Source organism: Podarcis liolepis (genome assembly GCF_965112155.1).
Source record: "Podarcis liolepis genome assembly, chromosome: Z".
Classification (NCBI taxonomy): Eukaryota; Metazoa; Chordata; class Lepidosauria; order Squamata; family Lacertidae; genus Podarcis; species Podarcis liolepis.
Genome location: NC_139570.1, coordinates 10,363,859 through 10,383,377, shown reverse-complemented (window position 1 = coordinate 10,383,377; position 19,519 = coordinate 10,363,859). Strand labels below are relative to the sequence as shown.

The 19,519-nt window shown below is 43.8% G+C and overlaps 1 protein-coding gene across 1 annotated transcript; it reads left to right on the top strand.

Moving 5' to 3' along the window:
* The first annotated feature begins 365 nt into the window (after positions 1-365).
* FAM199X (family with sequence similarity 199, X-linked) lies at positions 366-13,079 on the top strand. The gene is made up of 6 exons (XM_083486116.1): positions 366-789; positions 4,117-4,336; positions 4,602-4,751; positions 5,265-5,426; positions 7,401-7,661; positions 9,028-13,079. The coding sequence occupies exons 1-6, from the start codon at positions 587-589 to the stop codon at positions 9,196-9,198; spliced, it is 1,167 nt and encodes a 388-aa protein (XP_083342242.1). The 5' UTR covers positions 366-586; the 3' UTR covers positions 9,199-13,079.
* Positions 13,080-19,519: the final 6,440 nt, after the last annotated feature.

Below are 19,519 nucleotides of genomic sequence, written 5' to 3'. Positions count from 1 at the left end.
CCTTTTTATTGCAGACCTGCGTAGCACCCAGCAACAGCTGTGCTGAAGCCTCCAAACCAGGAGAGATAATTTGTTTCCCACGCCTCTCCTGTTTGCAATCGCCTGCAGCTAGCCAGACCGAGGCTAGTGCCCTCTTATTTTTTACAATAAATTGAGCATCGGTGGCTCTAAATTTGCAGCCGTCTAGTCCTTCAAATACTCTCGCGGAAACCATGCTCCCCACAATTTCGCTCTATTTTTTGAAACTCTAGTTTCAACGCCCACTTGAGCTCGCTGCACCCCTTGCTATTGCCCGCCTCCACGGCAGGGGGCGCTGCAGGGAGAGAGAGGCTTTCTTCTTTCTCCCCCGCTCCCCCCTCCTAGGCAGGCGCGCGGCTCAGCATACAGACTTGCCTCTCGGAGGAAGCTGGCGATAGAGGCTTCCGGTCCGAGCGGCCGCTGGATCTCTGACAGGAGGCTCCGTTTGGAAGCCGGCAGTGATCGCGGAGGAGAATCGCTTTCTTTCCCGTTATGGCGGCTCGGCTGAGCCTTCCCGTCGCGGGGCCCGCGGGCGCCTGAGGGACGCGTAAGCCCCGCCGCCTCCGCCATGGCCGGCGAGGAGCCGCAGAAGTTCCTGGCCCCCGACGAGCCCAGCGCCCTCCTCTTCTCCGCGCCGCCCCGCGCGCACGGCGCCGCCGGCGGCCTCGGCTTGTGCGATGAGGGGTCCGCCTGCCTGGACGTCAGCGACTTCGGCTGCCACCTCTCGTCCTGCCACCGCACGGACCCTCTGCGCCGCCTCCACGCCCACAGGCAAGAACGGGTTGGGGGGGGCGAAGGGTGGGGGGGGAGCGTGTCTCAGGTGGTCTTGTGGGCCCCCGATGGAGCGGCGGCCCCGTCCCCCGCCTACCTCGCAGGGTTCTTGTGGAGGCTGGGAAGAAAGGGAATGGGAGAGCCGTGGGAGTTCGAAGGGACCCCAAAGGGCCGTCGACATGGGTGTGAGGTGCTGCGGATCATGCTCGCCCCGAATAGTTTCTCTCTCTCTCCTCCCCCCAGCTTTAAAAGCCTCTTAACTGCGTGGGAAGCTGTGGGGGGCAAGTTAGACGTTTCCTTGTGGGAAGCCCGAATTCCTATTGTAACACCTTTCCTATCTGGAAGAATGAATCGAGGGGGTTATCTTTTCATATCTTCTTCTGCTTCAACATCTAAAGGGCCTCCATAATAATAATAATAATAATAATAATAATAATAATAATAATAATAAAATTCTTCTGTAGTATTTAATAATGCAACATTTTCAGTAGAAGCCCCTATTTTTGTTTTTATTGATTTCCCATTGGGAAGAATGCAGGTAGGAGAATTCTCTCCATGGGATATTTAAATCCTGCACCCCAAAAGTCTCAGAACAACACAAATTAATGGCGAGAGGCGGGGGGGGGGGGATTGGTACCAGTCGCATCCAATGCATTGTGCATTGAAAAGCACATGGTGTTTGGGTACAAGGAGGCTAAGAAGACTGCTGGGGGTGAGGCGACTGTATGGGTTTTTTAAAAACGTTTTCTTAATAAAACTAAGGAGAGACGGGACTAAATACTAACATATTGGCTTCAATACATTGATGTGGTTGAGGCTGAGTAGAAGCTGGGTAGGTTTGCCACTTCTTTTTTTAATAACCTGCTTGGCACGCAGAAAATTAATAGGCAGAGCTGTTCCCATTGCTGATATATCTGTGCAAGAGAAGGTGTCACTTGTTCAGTTTTTTTATTTGCAGGGCAGAGGAGCAGGGCCAGAAGAGAAGGTGGCAACCCTTGCAGTGGGTAGAGATGGCAGCTTCTTTTCTAGCAGGGCTCCTGTGCCCTTAACGTATTCCCATGGAAGCCTTTCACACTGTTAATATTTGCACACTAAGCAAGTTTCTGTGCCATTAATGTTTCCTGACAAGCAGAAATTCAAGAAGTTCATTTCTTTTTTTTTTTTGTAGCAGAGAGAAGCCTGCCCTGTCTTGTATCTGCCTGTCATGTACAGGTGAAACTCGAAAAATTAGAATATCATGGAAAAGTTCATTTATTTCAGTAATTCAACTTAAAAGGTGAAACTAATATATGAGATAGACTCATGACATGCAAGTGAGATATGTCAAGCCTTTATTTGTTATAATTGTGATGATCATGGCATACAGCTGATGAAAACCCCAAATTAACAATCTCAGAAAATTAGAATATTAAATCAAATCAGCAAAACAAGGATTGCAAATAGAGCAATATTGGACTTCTGAGAAGCAGAAGCATGCATATATACCGAGTACTTGGTTTGGGGCCCCTTTCACATCCATTACTGCCTCAATGCGGCGTGGCATGGATGCTATCAGCCTGTATCACTGCTGAGGTGTTATGGAAGACCAGGATGCTTCAATGACAGCCTTCAACTCTTCTGCATTGCTTGGTCTCATGTCTCTCATCTTTCTCTTGGCAATGCCCCATAGATTCTCTATGGGGTTCAGGTCAGGCAAGTTTGCTAGCCAATCAAGCACAGTAATCCCATGGGCACTGAACCAGGTTTTGGTACTTTTGGCAGTGTGGGCAGGTGCCAAAGTCCTGCTGGAAAATAAAGTTAGCATCCCCATAAAGCTCATCTGCAGAAGAAAGCATGAAGTGCTCCAAAATCTCCTGCCAAAAGTACCAAAACCTGGTTCAGTGCCCATGCGATTACTGTGCTTGATTGGCCAGCAAACTTGCCTGACCTGAACCCCATAGAGAATCTATGGGGCATTGCCAAGAGAAAAATGAGAGACATGAGACCGAGCAATGCAGAAGAGCTGAAGACTGCTATTGAAGCATCCTGGTCTTCCATAATACCTCAGCAGTGCCACAGGCTGATAGCATCCATGCCACGCCGCATTGAGGCAGTAATGGATGCAAAACCCAAACCAAGTACTCAGTATATATGCACGCTTCTGCTTCTCAGAAGTCCAATATTGCTCTATTTGCAATCCTTGTTTTGCTGATTTCATTTAATATTCTAATTTTCTGAGATTGTTAATTTGGGGTTTTCATCAGCTGTATGCCATGATCATCACAATTATAACAAATAAAGGCTTGACATATCTCGCTTTGCATGTCATGAGTCTATCTCCTATATTAGTTTCACCTTTTAAGTTGAATTACTGAAATAAATGAACTTTTCCATGATATTTTAATTTTTTGAGTTCCACCTGTAGGTACAGAACCCCGGATAGAGAAAATAAACAATGGTAAACTTCATGGCGGTCATAGAAATCAGTGGGACATTATTCCTTCTTTTTTGCTTGTTGGATCCCTGAAGCAGTTTGAAACACACAAATTGCAAGATAAATACTTATAACAATAAAGCATTATACAATACTCGGGAATTTGCTTGGAGGGGGGTTCTTTTTTTTTGGATCTTTATTTTAGGTCTGATTATGATTTATGTGGAAATTTTTCAATTTGGTCATGTAATTTTGATGTTTTATTGTTTATGACTACTTTTCTTTGTAGTTGAGCATCCCCCCCCCCCCCATTTTGCAAGCCACCATGAGCATGGTTTGAATTATGGAAAGGCTGCATACATATAAAATGGTGTATGAATGTAAACAATTTCAATTTACAGTTATTAACACATCTGGATGCAGCAGCATATTGAAACCTAAAGTTTTGTCTGTGAAGTTCATTTGAAAAAGAGGTGCATTTACTTCTTTTCTGAAGCCTAGAAAGCTGCTAAGCTTGTGGACTTCTGATGGGATAATGGAGTTTATAGCTGGGGTACCATTGCTTAAGAAATATTAACTAGGGGTCTAACTTAGGGCTTATTTTGTCATCCTTCGAGGCCATTGTCTGGCTCACTGTGAGCTGAACATGAACAATCCCTAATCTGCCATGTACCCTTTGTTGCCCCATAACTGGTGCATATTTTGAATGGCTGCTTTGAAGCTCGATGCAAGACATGGGGGGACACAACTTGCTTACTGCATGTTATTGTGCACTCAAGGTCTTAAGCAGATACCTGTCAACAGCTGTTCATCCTGGTGCTTAATGTTAGTTGGCTTTTAATTCCAAGTAAGCTAGCAACATTGAATGTTACTGAAATACTAAGGTCAAACGTGACTGCCATTCTGTTTTGCAGGTGGAACTTGACTTCATGTGGCACGAGTGTAGCCAGCTCTGAATGCAGTGAAGAACTGTTTTCATCTGTCTCTGTCGGTGACCAGGATGACTGCTTCTCACTTTTGGATGATCAGGACCTGACATCTTTTGATTTGTTCCCGGAGGGTAGTGTCTGCAGCGATGTCTCTTCTTCCATTAGTACATATTGGGACTGGTCAGACAGTGAATTTGAATGGCAGGTAAAAATGCTTTTATAGGCTGTCCCATGCATTAATAAACTGCCGTGGTCTGTATAACAACATTGAAAGCACTGTGTTTCCAGCTAGACAGTAACCATAAGTCAATGCTACTTTTCCTAACACAGTTGGCTCCCATGTAGGTGTGTTTAGGATTGAAGCCTTAATTTTCCGTATTTAATTCTAGTGTTTTAGTTTCTTGCTGAATGTTGGACTGCATTGCTTCATTCTGAAATTGATCGGATATCTGTATTTTTTTGTCTATAAGTTGCCTGGCAGTGACATTGCAAGTGGAAGTGATGTGCTTTCTGACATCATACCCAGTATATCAAGCTCTCCCTGCATGCTCCCAAAAAAGAAAAACAAGCACAGGAATCTTGATGAGCTTCCATGGAGTGCAATGACTAACGATGAACAGGTAAAACCTTTTTGCATTTGGAGACTGCATGCTTGTAAACAAATTTTTAAGGGCTAAATTATTCATAGCAGATAAAACTCTGGTTTGTAACAGTAAGTGCTAATTCTCTTAATTATATAGAGGAGGTTAATTTCTCAAGTTTTATTTTTCTGTGGTGTTATTCAAGGTATCTTGAATTGTGAAAGAGCTGACATTTATACCCTGCCTCCATCTAATAAAAATGTTTTAAAAGCCCCCCAAAGGCCATCCATAATAGACTAAATAGAGGATAAAGCATAACTAGCAGATAGCAACTGGCAGGAAAGAATTGGGGAGGATAGACAGTAAGGCTTGGCTTGTTGTCTAAAGAGAGCAGAGATGATGCTACCCAAATTTCTCTGAGGAGGGCAATCCAAAGGGAGGAGGCTTCAGCCAAGAAATCCCTGTCCTCCTGTCACAACACATCTCCCCTTGAATGTGGGATTCTCAGTGAACATTATTGGTAACTAACTACCTGTTCCATTGTTTTCTTAGGTGGAATATATTGAATACCTGAGTCGTAAAGTCAGCATGGAGATGGGGCTTCGAGAGCAGCTTGACATCATTAAAATTATTGATCCCACAGCTCAGATTTCTCCTACAGACAACGAGTTTATTATCGAACTAAATTGCCTCACTGATGAAAAGCTGAAACAGGTATGTGAAACCGAGCTTGAGATTCTTTTTAAACCAACTGTTTGTCTTATTCTGGTATGCATGATCTTGCTGCATACTTCTATAAACAGTAACAATTAGTTGTTAATTTAAGGGCAACTGAAAGACTTAATGCATTTTATTTTGGAATGAGCTGTCATAAGGTAGAGCCCTCTTTGTTGGGCCCCTCAAGAGTAAGAATACATACTTCTACAGTTGTGTCAGGGTTGTTCCATCCCTTTCGTTCTCCATCAGATTTTTTTTGTTACTCATATGTGTTTCATATGTGTTAACTTGAAAACATTTCCACCATACCTTACTTAATAAAGAGATACTTATGGAAGGTAGTGGCCTGTGGATATCCTCGTCTATCAGCATACTCTCTGGAGATGGGGATCCTTGAATATCCTGGTCCCAGGCTACTTAGGGCATTAAAGTATATTGAAAAGGAGGGAAAGTCATTGGTTTGGTGGGTGAGCATCTACTCTTGGGTTTTCCTTTCTTTCTGCAGCAGAGTTCCTTTTACAGAAAACTTTTCCTGCGTCTTTTACTTCTTTACAGCAGCAGCATTGCAGCTCCTAGTAAAATTCCCATTACAGGAATAAACACCGTTTGGTTCTGTTTCTCAGAGCCTTTATTGTTTACAAAACTTTACACTGGTCATTTAATAGAGAAAACAAATAAAGCAACATAATCTTTTTCTCTTTTAGCCAGAGACCTAATGCTGACTTCTTCACATACTCATTTACACTGACCCAGACTTAGTTGAACACCTGTTGCTGGGGAAATTTTCTACTGCCTAGCAACCTGTTCAAGACCATTTTCAAAAGTTTCTTCTAGAATATTCCAGCAATTGGACCTGGTAAAGCACCTGTGTGTCTAGTAGGGTTCCCCCTGTAGTTGCTTTTAAAACCAACTGAAGTTTCTGAACAGTCTTCATATAGCATCATGTGGACCATACAGCACTAATTCAGGCCCCATCTGCAGTAGATATTCAAAGCAGTATCATACCACTTTAAACAGTCATGACTTTCCCAAAGAATCCTGGGAACTCTGGGGTGTTGTTTTTTAATGGTGCTGAGAATTATTTGGGGATTCCTGTTCACCTCATAGAGCTGCAATTCCCAGACTTTCTTGGGGAGAGAGATTGATTGCTTAACCACCTAGGAATTTTAGTTCTGTGAGGGGAACAGTAGTTTTCCTAATAATTCTCAGCATTGTTAACTAACCACAGTGCTCAGGATTTTTTGGCCAGAAGCCATGATTAAATTGGTATAATAGTGCTTTGGATCGAAACAAAATAAAAAAAAAATCCTTTCAGTAGCACCGTAAAGGTAAAGGTACCCCTGCCCGTACGGGCCAGTCTTGACAGACTCTAGGGTTGTGCACTCATCTCACTCTAGAGGCTGGGAGCCAGCGCTGTCCGCAGACACTTCCGGGTCATGTGGCCAGCGTGACGAAGTTGCTCTGGCGAACCGGCACCAGAGCAGCACACAGAAATGCCGTTTACCTTCCCGCTATAAAGCGGTACCTATTTATCTACTTGCACTTAGGGGTGCTTTCAAACTGCTAAGTGGGCAGGAGCTGGGACCGAATGACGGGAGCTCACCCCGCCACGGGGATTCGAACCGCCGACCATGCGATCGGCAAATCCTAGGCACTGAGGTTTTACCCACAGCGCCACCCGCGTCCCATCAGTAGCACCATAGAGACCAACTAAGTTTGTTATTGGTATGAGCTTTCGTGTGCATGCACACTGCAGCCCATACCAATAATAAACTTAGTTGGTCTCTAAGGTGCTACTGGAAGGAATTTTTTTATTTTGTTTCGACTACGGCAGACCAACACAGCTACCTACCTGTAACTAGTGTTTTGGATGTTATTGTGTGGATGTGGCCTCAGTCTTTTGAAGGCCAGGTGTATCCAAGCGCTTGCCACTTCGACTCTTCGCCTTGACTTCTTTCTTTGTGCGTTTAGGTCAGAAATTATATCAAGGAGCATGGCCCCCGGCAGCGGTCTGCAAGGGAGAACTGGAAGCGAAGCAGCTACAGTTGTGGCAGTGCCAGTGGAGTGAGCGGTGCCAGCGCCAGCAGCAGCAGTGCCAGCATGGTCAGCTCAGCGAGCAGTAGCGGTTCCAGCATTGGCAACTCTGGTTCAAACTCCAGCGCCAACATGAGCCGGGCTCACAGCGACAGCAACTTATCTGCAAGTGCTGCAGAGCGAATCAGGGATTCAAAAGTAAAGCTTCAGATTCAGATGGACTTTAAAAAAACCTTATTAGTATACTTTGAATCATTACAGTTAAAATGTAAATGCATTTACATGTTGCAAAAGCTCGATGAATGTTATTTTTTGAGGATTCCGGAGAAAAGGGTAGCCCACCTTTCCTGTAGGTAACTTGCAGCTTAATGAGCTCTAACACTCTTTTATTTTCCCATCAGATTTGAAAGTATGGAATAAGAGCTAAAACAGCTTAAACAAACAAGTTCAGTATTTGTTAGCATTGTGGACAATTAAACTTTGAAAGATTAGCACTTTCAGTATAGCACCATCAATTTCAATTACTCTTATTTCTTCATGAAAGCCATAGGATACTCCTGACCCCCAAAGGGAAACTAGCTGTTAACTTTGGATTGTGGTCAAATAAAATGTCATTAAGATTTCTCTTTTTTGTTTTCTTTTTTAATTTTTATATCTATACAATCAAAGGTGAAGGAAAGCAGCCATTCCCAAGTCGAGTCACGTTTTGAACCAAAGAAAGCAATGAATATGGTCTTATGTTGTTAAATTTATAGCTCCAAAAAAGAAATTGTTGGTTTTTTGGATTTATATACCACCCTTCTTCCTCAAGATGCCCAGGACAGGAAACAGATATGCAACTTAAAAAAAGAAAACAAAGCAAAAACATTCTAAAACAGTTTAAAACATTAGGAAACCAGTTACAGTTACATTATTCCATCCCATCATTTACAGGATTGCCAGAAACAAATATTCTTCAGCCACCAAATGTCTGGGCAAACAGGAATGTTTTCAAATTCCTCCTGAAAATTAATAACGGTAGAGACAAATGTGCCTCACTAGGGAGGCATTCCAAAGCCAGGGAGCCACCACTGAAAAGGTCCTGTCACCCATCTTGCTATAAATCTGCTTTCATGCAGATTTCTGTAAAGAGTCCTTTCTCATTGAACTTTGTGTAGGGAGGATAGAGTTGGCATATCTTTGTGGGTGGACCCTTCCAGCATCACCAGATTATTGCCATATGTAACTGGATATTTCGAGGCATGTAGAAGAGGGTTCCTTTCTTCCTCTTCCATCCCAGTATCTTTGTTAAAAGATGCTTACCTGAAAATACTGAATTAGTTTTTGGCTGTATACACAACATCTGTTTAAAGCACATCTCCCCACCCTAGTTGGAACTGTGGTTTAGAGCTGTGATGCTCGGTATCCTTAACAAACTACAGTTCCCAGAATTCTTGGGGGAGGGGTGCTTTAAACATATTGTGTGTACGAAGTCCTAGTTAAATATGTGTCTTGTTTTACAGTGGTGTGTACAGTTTTGTGTAGAGACTGGGATTGACTTTGGCCATTTCCTTTATTTTGACAGAAACGTTCTAAACAGCGCAAGCTTCAGCAAAAGGCTCTGCGCAAGAGACAACTGAAAGAGAAACGGCAGGCTCGAAAGGAGAGACTGAGTGGTTTGTTCCTTAATGAAGAGGTTCTTTCTTTAAAAGTCACTGAGGATGACCATGAAAGAGATGTGGATGTCTTGATGTGACAGGGGCGATTTTTTATTTTATTTTAAATCAGTGTTCTTTCTAAGCCTTAAGCCTATTATATTGTTTACATATACTTTTACCAAAATTTTGATTGGAGCTGGGGCTAGTTAGCCTGTGTCCCTCATCTATAGTTTAAAAGCAAAAAAAGGCATGTGGTAAGAGATTAAGAGGATACTTTAAAAAAAGAAAAAGAAACTAAGGCTAATTTATTTTGCTTTCAAATATCTGTGAGTACTTTACTGAAAAGTTTGCATTTCGTTTGTAATTCCGCCTTAACCAGATAGATATAATAGTTGTTCTTTGGGTAAGAGTTTTTCCCCCTCTACCTGCTTTTTGGCCTGAATGGCTTAATGTTATTTTCTTTAAAAAAACAAAACAGAAAACTGCAACTCCATTAATAGTTACTGGGTGACATGTTCTCCCAGTGGACGTGGCAGGGTTGCTCTTCCTTCTCTTCCCCCCGTGCCCTCCCCATCTGCTCTGAAGGATCCCTCAGTTTTTGCAGAGCAGATTTTGGGAATGTTGGGGAGGGCTACAAGGGCAAGTCCTGTTTGCACAAGCAAGACACTACAGTTTGACGTCGCACATTTTTGTTCCTACTGCAATCATATCAAGGCTTTTAGGGCTACACAAAATCATTTTTAGATTTATTGAAATAATTATTATTTAATTTTTATTTTGCCCTATGCCCATAGAACTCAGGGCAGTTCGCAACATAAAATTACAATAAAAAAGGAATACATAATAAAAACAGAAACAAAGAAACCCCAATAATCCTCCCATGGCTTCATTTACTGCAGGGACTGGGGAACCTTTTAAGCCAAATGCACCCCATGACTAACGTATATGTGGCCCACAAGGGACTATTGAACCTGCGTTTCTGCTTGCCAGGGAATTCAAAACCAGGCAGGCAGAAAGTGCTTGCAAGTGCCTGTCAGGCCATGAAATATGGCTACATATAGCCGAGTGGGTCATTCATGGTGTGAAGGCCTGATGTGGTGTTACAAAGCAATAGGACAATCTGGTGAAGGAAACTTCTAGAAACAAATTCACATTTCCTCCCTCTAGATGCATGTGTGTATATGTTCCAAATCACTGTAGTGTCATGTGCCTTAAAATTTATTTGAGACCTTTTCTTTAAAGTGAAGGTTTTGAGGAGAACATTGCAAAATTGAAATTAAGCAGATAACATTTTCCTGGTGTTTCAAAAAGATAATGATGTTTATTTCTCAAAGCCCTGTTCAGCTTTTTTGGGGGAAAAGGCAGCGGTTGAGAGATTTCCATCCTGACCTTATGTTTTTGCATAAAACCACATATTTCTTTATTCAGTTTCATGGTTAAAGTGATCTCATTTGGTTAATATTTATGAGTGGTTTCATGACATTATTTGCTATAACAGAGTTAACCAGGTGTGTTTAAAAGACCCATTGCACATCTTCATTACTGCTGCCTCTACATTGTTTAGCTTTCATAGTGTGAATCTGTGGGAGATGCACTAAATTCAGCGTTATGTGCATCCTCCGATACCAGCTAGGAAGCACCTTCTTCCATTTCAGACTAACTTCTGTTTATTTCACTTGAAGTGTTACAAACTGGTTAGTGTAAGCTACTGTTTGTCTAAAGAAGCTAACTCAAAGGTTGGTTTCTCATCTTGGCTCTTTTGCATAAACCATGATTAAAAGCAACCGTAGTTCCCAACTCAGGTGAAAGTGGCAAACTCTGGTTAGCTTAAAACTGAATTGGATGTTGCTGATCTCTGTACGGCCACACAGGATAAAGAGATAGAAATGGGGAGCAGGTTCATGCAGGTAATGCTAAGCTGTAGTTTAATGTTTCTGAATTACATTAACTTTTAGGAACTGATGATACTGTGGGTGAATTTCAAGTAGTTACAAGTGTTGGACATTCACTAGATAAAGGGATTTCTGCTTTAAAAGTGGTTCTTAATGATGTGATACTCCTGGCTCCAATTCTAAAAAGTTTCTACTAAAATCTTGTTTCATTAGGCAATCACACATAACACACACACATGCCCCTCCCCCAAAGCAGGAAACATTTGTTTTGAAGTAGCTCATAGCTCACAGGTAAAATACTTTGGAGTAAATAGGATAAGACCACAGCCAAAACTCATCATTATGACAATTATTTTGAGTGTTTGATCTATTTTGCCTCCGTCCTAGATCTTGATTTTTGTAGCTGAATGGTTGCATAACACTTTATAGTTTCCCTTTAAACCCCCACCCCCATTAATCTCCATTTTATTGAGCACATAATGTACTGTGTTTAAGGTGTTTCTCTGTCTAAACTGAACACATTGGTCACTCAGTGAACATTCATTTTGAATTAAACTATCATTGTAAGTGAAAATGAAACTATAGCTGAGCCCCCACCCCATTCATACACACTTGCTATATAGAATGGAAGCAAGTTGGGGGGTCTGCTTGGTAGACTTTTGTCTGGGTCCTATTTATCTTGAATGCTTCACAAGATGCATAAATAATTTAACTAGTGCAAGTGAGCAAATACACAATTCACCTTCTTTGGAATTGCTGATCTCACAAAGCTTAGAAGGAGCACTGAAAACTTGATTGGAAAAAAGTTGTTCTCTTAGCCTAATAAGATCTGTTTTACATCTTGTTTTTGCATCTGCATTGGTTTCATTTTCCGATAGAAATGTTTTGACTGAAATAAAGCAGTGACATTTGTGTAAGGCAGGATATAGGATGCTATACCCTGGTTCTGTTCAAAATGCTCGCTGAAGTTGGCGATCTCAACATTTAAGATGATCTTGTGGTTCACAATAAGTTTTTGTTTTGTTTTTTTCTGTATGTTGGTCAAAGAAAACCATAGAGAATTTCTCACACAAATATTACATCAGATTGTATATATGACTTAAAAACCCCTTAAGGCTGGTGTACAGCACTTGTAGAAAATCTTATAGGACATTAGCCAAATTTCCTACTAATGCTGAAATAAAAGGACCTGTTAGTGCTCATATTTTCCCCACCCCCTTGGCACACCTGCCTTCTAAATATTCGCATGCTGTTGACTTTCTTCCTTTTTGCAAACAGGTTTTCCCAGTAGATCAGATTCTCATCACTTATCTGGAAACCTTAACTTGTGGGTGACTAGCCTGTGGCCCTCCATATGCTGTTGGGCTGCAACTCCGCTGATCCCTCAGGCTGATGGGAGGTGAAGTCCAGCCACATCTGGTGGATGCACAGTTTAGCCACTTCAACATGTTCCATCTTGGATCAGTAGTATTATACTCTCTGTGTCTTGCAGATTATTTTGGATTATTATTTGTCATGTTGGCCAAAATCAGTGCAGCAGGGGGGCAGTTAACATTATAACCTGAGCTGTTATCAGATCATGTGCATCATACTGGATCAGAATGCATTGGGTGTGTGTGTGATGGTTTGTGACCGGGGGGTGGGGGTGGGGAGATTAGAGAGATGCAGGGAGCATCAAATATGTTCAGAAACATGGTTGAGAGTTGCTTTGTAAGGGCCAATGGCATTGGCATTCTGAGGATGTGTGCTTCATAACCAAAGCAAAGAAGATGTTTACCTTTGGCAATATACTTCAGATGGTCTTAAATACAAATAGATATATTAAATCTGGACTATTTTCCAGGTTCTCTGCAAAAGTGTATTGTATGCTGAAATGCACATGTACATACAACTATTTGCTGTACATTCTGTATCTGCTCACTATGATGTTTGTGGAAAACTCTGTTCTTTCTTTATTTTTTGATGTTGTGAAGGTTTTCCCCAATAGGGTACTGTTTTACTTTTCTCCCCCTTAAGCCCTTAATTGTACTTTAAATTAGTGGATATGATAGTTTGGAATAATATTAAAAAGAAACATAATAATGCAACTACATGTGTTCAGTGCCATACTTGGATTGCTCCTACAGATAAATGGATTATTTATGTGTACTATACAGTCATTGCATATGGTGTTTTGCAGAGTGAGTCAGGAAACACAGCTAGATCCCTGTTCTCAGGAAGCTTACAACCTGATTCCTATCAAGTCAGACCACTGACTTACCAAGTTCAGTATCATCATGGACTGGTAGCAGTTTTACAGTGTTTCTGCAGCGCTCTTCCTATTGTCTTTAATTGCAGCACCTTTTCCCAGGGGCAGGGACTGGTGGAAATGACAGAATTGGTGTGTCAGCATGGGCCCCTCCTTAGCCTTGACATCTACCCAACAGCACCAACTACTTAATACTGCCAGAAGGAATTTTTAAAAATGTACTGTACTGTTTTCATCTTAATTTGCTTGCAAGCACCTTTGGTTTCCACTAGAGGGCATGCTGCAACCACACAAATAGTAAGCCCTTGGTTTAAAAAGCAAAAGTTATTGCTTATGTATCAAGTAGGTGCAGATAAAAACTTTCTGGAATGCAAAACCACTCGGAGCAGAATTTTAGACACATATAAAGGTGCCTGTCTGCTTGCTTTCTCCATGAGAATGTCGAAGGTAAAGTAAATCAGTTTATATTAACAGATGATAAAATGTATATGTGATGGCTTTTGCACGGGTGCACCCCCCCACCCCCCTGGACATACTTGTGTGGACCATCCTTTAGATATCAAATGGTATGTGTATTAGCATAAGGATCCTTAGAAGATGATACTGGGCAGCTTCTGTGTAAGTAAAGGTTAAACGGTGTTTTTAAATATGTTCTAGCAAAATGAGATCATGCTCTACTGATGGCATCTAGTTAACATGCCAAATGTGAAGTCTGAAAGACAACTAGATCTGGAGGCCATTTAGGTCAGCACTCTGCCAGATATTGTCCAGTAGCTCCTGTCTTAAGACCAGTTCCCAAACTCACCGCACCTGCTGGACCACTTACAAATTGGTTACTGATTTTATTATTATCATTATCGTTGCCTTTTGTAGCAATTGTAATGCACTGTGCTCATGGTTTTTAATTGTATTTTTATTGAGTATTTTTATTTACTTTTTTATTGTATTGCAATTTGAACGCGACAGAATAAAAATTGTAATACGGAGCAATACGTCTTATACAATGTATAAGATAAAAAGAGGCAATACAAATACAATTAAGAATCAATATGGATGTTTAATGTGGACATGTTGTGGATCACCTGAATGAAGATTTTGGGCCACAGATCACAGTTTAGGAACCCCTTTCTAAAGATAGAGCACCATCTTAGTTTCCTGATACTTTCCAAAATACAGGTTCGATAGCCTAAAACAGTGTTTCCCAACCTTTTTTGGGCAAAGGCACACTTGTTTCATGAAAAAAATCTCGAGGCACACCACCATGCCAGATGGGGAAAGGTCACTTTTTACTTATGTGTAAAAAAAAAAAAAATAGTAACAGCATAGAAGGTAATGGTTATCTCTTTGATGTCTGATGGGAGGGCATTCCACAGGGCGGGCGGCACTACCGAGAAGGCCCTCTGCCTGGTTCCCTGTAACCTCACTTTTCACAGTGAGGGAATTGCCAGAAGGCCCTTGGCACTGGATCTCAGTGTCTGGGCTGAACGATGGTGGCGGAGACGCTACTTCAGGTATACTGGACCGAAACCGCTTAGGGCTTTAAAGGTCAGCACCAACACTTTGAATTGTGCTCGGAAAGGTACTGGGAGCCAATGTAGGTCTTTCAAGACTGTCGTTACGTGGTCTCGGCGGCAGGTAGCAGCGCTCACAGCTTACGGACTGCACCGTGTAACAGGTGTCTGGCCCAGCAGCCTAAGGCGGACAAGCCACTGAAACAGGCATTCAGAATCCATTCATTTCATAAAACCTGCAGGGCTCAATCTCTGTGTTTGTGTATGTGTGTGTTTCTGTTTTGCCCAAGGGTCTGGGGGTGGGAGAGAGCTCTTTAGCATGATGCTTTTAAAACAATTAAATTATCAACAAACAAACCTGATGATACGAATAGCAACGTCAGGTGCTACGGGGGGGGGGGGAGAAGGGGGCCTATTCGGAAGTAAATACTGCGTCCAGGCGCAATTAGCGCTGATTTAAGGTGCACCAAGACTGCCTAAAAACCTCACCAAAGATATGCAACAAAGCGCTTTGTTGCAGAGGGGAGAGTTTGTGCACCGTGGAGGCTGGAGGGCGAATACATGCGGGGGTTGGGGGGGGCGAGGAAAATGTGCTCCGTGGGGGGGCGGGGAAGGCAAGAAAAGGAGCTGAGCTCTAACTATAGGCTCCCACGCTTGAGCAGGCCCGACTCGGTGGGGCGGACCACCCTCTCTCCTGGAGGAGGAGGAGGAAGAGGAGGATGAGATTCCCATCCACGGCGTGGCCTCCCGCACTCCTGAACGGGAAATCTCTGCAGCCCAAGACTCTCCGTGAGGCAGCTCCTCCCTTCCTGCCTTGAGCCGCCGCCAGCCGCGCCCCCCTCCCCAGTTATCTGCTGCCTGCCAAGCCCCGCCCCTCTTCATTGTCCTCCCCTTCTGTTTATTCCCCTTCCTCCATCCCTCGCTTTTTTCCCTCTCTTTCCTTTTTTTAAAAAAATATTTTCTCTTCCCCTTCTTTTTTCCCACCCTTTCTTTTTTCTCTTTCTCCCCCCCTCCCCGCCCTCCTGGGTTAAAGGATTTGAGCAATGGGTCTGGAGGTGGAGCTCGTCGGAGGATTAGCCCGACTCGCCCGCCTCCCTCCCACGCAGTGGCGTAGCGTGGGTTGTCAGCACCCGGGGCAAGGCAAGTAATTTGCGCCCCCTAACCTGTGGATTTTAGCACTTGAGTGCGAGCGCCCCCCCCGATGTTGCGCCTGGTGCGGCCGGCCCCCCTGCACCCCCCACGCTACGCCACTGGGAACAGCTAAGGGAGCTGGGCATGTTTAGCCTGGAGAAGAGGAGGTTAAGGGGTGATATGATAGCCATGTTCAAATATATAAAAGGATGTCATATAGAGGAGGGAGAAAGGTTGTTTTCTGCTGCTCCAGAGAAGCGGACACGGAGCAATGGATCCAAACTACAAGAAAAGATTCCACCTAAACATTAGGAAGAACTTCCTGACAGTAAGAGCTGTTTGACAGTGGAATTTGCTGCCAAGGAGTGTGGTGGAGTCTCCTACTTTGGAGGTCTTTAAGCAGAGGCTTGACAACCATATGTCAGGAGTGCTCTGATGGTGTTTCCTGCTTGGCAGGGGGTTGGACTCGATGGCCCTTGTGGTCTATTCCAACTCTATGATTCTATGATTCTATGATTCTATGAGGCTGTGTCAGATAGGGTGGAAATTTCATCCTTTCTGTCCCTCAGATGGGAAACCGAAAAACACCCTCTCAGAATTAACTAGGGACCAGGATTACCAAAGCCCCATTCTCCCTGCAACCGCTTGGGTATCTGGTGGGCACCCAGTGAAATTATTTCCAACCACAAAGTCCAATACAAAGTATTTTTGTGGTAGGGAAGGAGTTTCAGCTTTGCCTTGTGGGCTGTTCCTCCAAGCTGTCTTTGCGGCGCGTAACAGCCTGGAAGAGAATCAGCGAGAGGATCTTTAGAATTCAGTGCAAATTGAATTTCACCGGAATAGCTCAGAGGTGCTGGCAGCCCTCTTCCCTCCCCCCCACCCCGCTTTTTCGTTTTCTAAACAAGTGATCGGACTCTTCCCCTCCCCTCAGCCCCATGAAACAAGTCCCCAGTGCGAAAAGAAATAATTTTTTTTAAAAAAAGAAGATAACAAGGACGGGGTGTTTTCCAGAGCGAGGTGGAAGCCGCCCATCGCAAGGGCAGAATCTCTGCAGTGCGTAATTACGCGCGGCTTGGAGAGCTCTTTTCCCCCCATTACCCGGGCCCTAGCGGTGCCTGCAGCAAGGTGAGGTTCTCCCTCTCCGGCAGGTGCCTCTGCGCGCCTTCACCCCATTCTCCATCCCCGCCACATCTGGGAACATCATTAAGGAGTCGCCTCTGCAGCTCAGGAAGTTTTCACACTTCACGTTTCATTAAACGCAGGTCTTCTCGGATTCCTTGGGAAAGGGAGAAGCGGGAGAGAAAGGGGAGAGGCGCTGGGCGCGGGTCGGGGGAGAGCGCCTGATTTGCAGCTGTTGGGCTTTCAAAGCCAAATAAAACGGCCAGTCTGCGGAGCGCAGCCGCAGCGGCGGTGGGGGGCGCACGCGCGCTAGGGCGCAAGGCTGGCGGTGGCGGCGGGGAGCCCGGCGGAGGAAGGAACTTGTCCCTTCCCTCTGGACTCGCGCCCCCCGCAGATGTTGCACCCGGTGCGGCCGGCACCCCTGGCACCCCCCACGCTACGCCACTGCTCCCACGGCACACTAGGCAACGTCCGGCGGCACACTAGTGTGCCGCGGAACACCGGTTGGGAAACACTGGCCTAAAAGAGGCACAGTGAAACATAAGAGAAGGGGGCAAGGGAAGACTATGTCGCCATTTCAATTACACATGTTTAGGCTGAGTTGCAATAAGAGCCAAGGATTAGGCACTAGGTTAGAATCCTCCAAATTATTGACCCCCCTTGGGGTTGATGGGACACTGCAGGAGTTGAATAAGGACATGAAGCAGTTAGTCTGTCACTGAGATGCAGCCGTTCAAAGGAAACCTATTTTAAACGATGAGGGAGAATGATCAGTGGATATAGGAAGCTGTCACAAACCAGGTCTCCACCTGTCTCAGTACTGTCTACTCTGGGGCTGTTTTTAAGCACATAGCTTCCTGCAGAGAATCCTGGAAACCGTAGTTTGCACTGAACACAGCTATAATTCCCAGCATCCACAACAAACTACAGTTCCCAGAATTCTTTGGGGGTGAGCCATGTGCTTTAACTGCATGCAGCCTGGGAGAGCCTGGGAGTAGCTTTCCAGGGTTTCGGGCAGAGCTCTTTCCTGCCACTTGCTGCCTCATCCTAAGTGGAGATGCCAGGGACTGAATCCGATGCCTATTTTCCATTCAAAGCATGTGCACGAATACGGGCTCTCTCAGTTGGACAAACCCATGTTTAGGTGTGTATGTCCACCCACCTTAATGGCTTAAAAGAATCGGTGCCGGTTGCATCTTGGGAAGAGAGAGAGAATTATGTAGCCAGGGTGCCACTATCACCAAGAAGACCCACTGCCACATGGTGAATTTCAGCTGCGCACGGTAGAGCTGCAAGGACCTCTCCCCAAGATCTCATGGACAGATCTTTAAGGGAGAAGACACACTCCTTTAGGTATCCAAACCTTGTGTTGTTTAAGGACTTTATAAGCCAACGTAAGAACCCTGAATTTGGCTCAGTAGTGGATTGGCAGTCAGCATGCTCCTTTCAAAACGGATGTTCTGTGTAATTCTTAGGACAAATCCACTTCCTTCTTTCCAAACCAGTAGATCTGGGGAAAAGGGAAAAAAAACAACCAGTTGAAATGAACCAGCTGTGTTTCGTCCAGCTGCAAAACAGTCGATCATAATGCCCTAGAACAAATCCACTCACTGACCGATAAAACTATTTGCAGACTGATAAAATGAGTAATTTATGGTGCTGAATACCTTGTTGGTGAATGTATTAAAATTCTGAAATATATCTGTCTGCCTGGAAATTACAGTTAATGCAATTCCATATAATGCTTGAATTCATTTATATATTTGCACAGCATGCTACCAGATAAAAAGTGCCAAAATGTGTATAAGGTGGTCATCACTTGAGCTTAATTGCACACAAATTTCCGGCAGACTCTGATGTTTAAGACCAACAACAACAGCCCGAGAGCGAGAATTAATGCATTAGCCCATAAATGGAGAGCTTATACTTGCATGACAAGGGCCACATCGTCTCTAAAGGAGCTTAGTAACATTGATTTGTGATTAATCATTTTACTTAATGACTCATCTGTGATCACAGTGCAAGGAAAATGTCATGTTTGCTTAGTTGCATTAAGTCCATTTATCTTACGTTCATCCAGCCTATGTTGGGCTGTGAATATGCTTCGGCTATACAGTTGTGAAAGATGGATGTTGGGGTGTTTGTTAATGTGGATATTGGACACCCTACCTCTTCTTTCCAATGTGCCTTCCATTGTCCAACTGTAATCACATGGTACACACCAATGTAACGCTGCTGGTCTCTTCTCTATAGATAACTGAATGGGAATGGGTTATAAGCTTGTATCTGTTTAATGCCAGTCCTACCATTTGGCAGAGAGAAGCAAGCAATTCTTTCTGCAGATGCTGGGGGACAGTGGTGGTGGGTAATCCCTCTGGCTGTTCCTCCTGAGGTTTTTTTAGTCATCCCCTTCTGTTGCAGGGCAGTTCACTCCTAAACTAGCTTGCTGCTTCAGGTGCAGAAGAGGATGCTATCCCACCACTTGTGTTGATGTAAGATTAAAATGCCCATCCAAATG

Coding starts and splice junctions, on each gene's coding strand:
- FAM199X (XM_083486116.1), top strand. CDS start 587: ATGGCCGGCGAGGAGCCGCAGAAGTTCCTGGCCCCCGACGAGCCCAGC. Junction 4,752..5,264: donor CAATGACTAACGATGAACAG/GTAAAACCTTTT, acceptor TTGTTTTCTTAG/GTGGAATATATTGAATACCT. Junction 5,427..7,400: donor CTGATGAAAAGCTGAAACAG/GTATGTGAAACC, acceptor TTGTGCGTTTAG/GTCAGAAATTATATCAAGGA.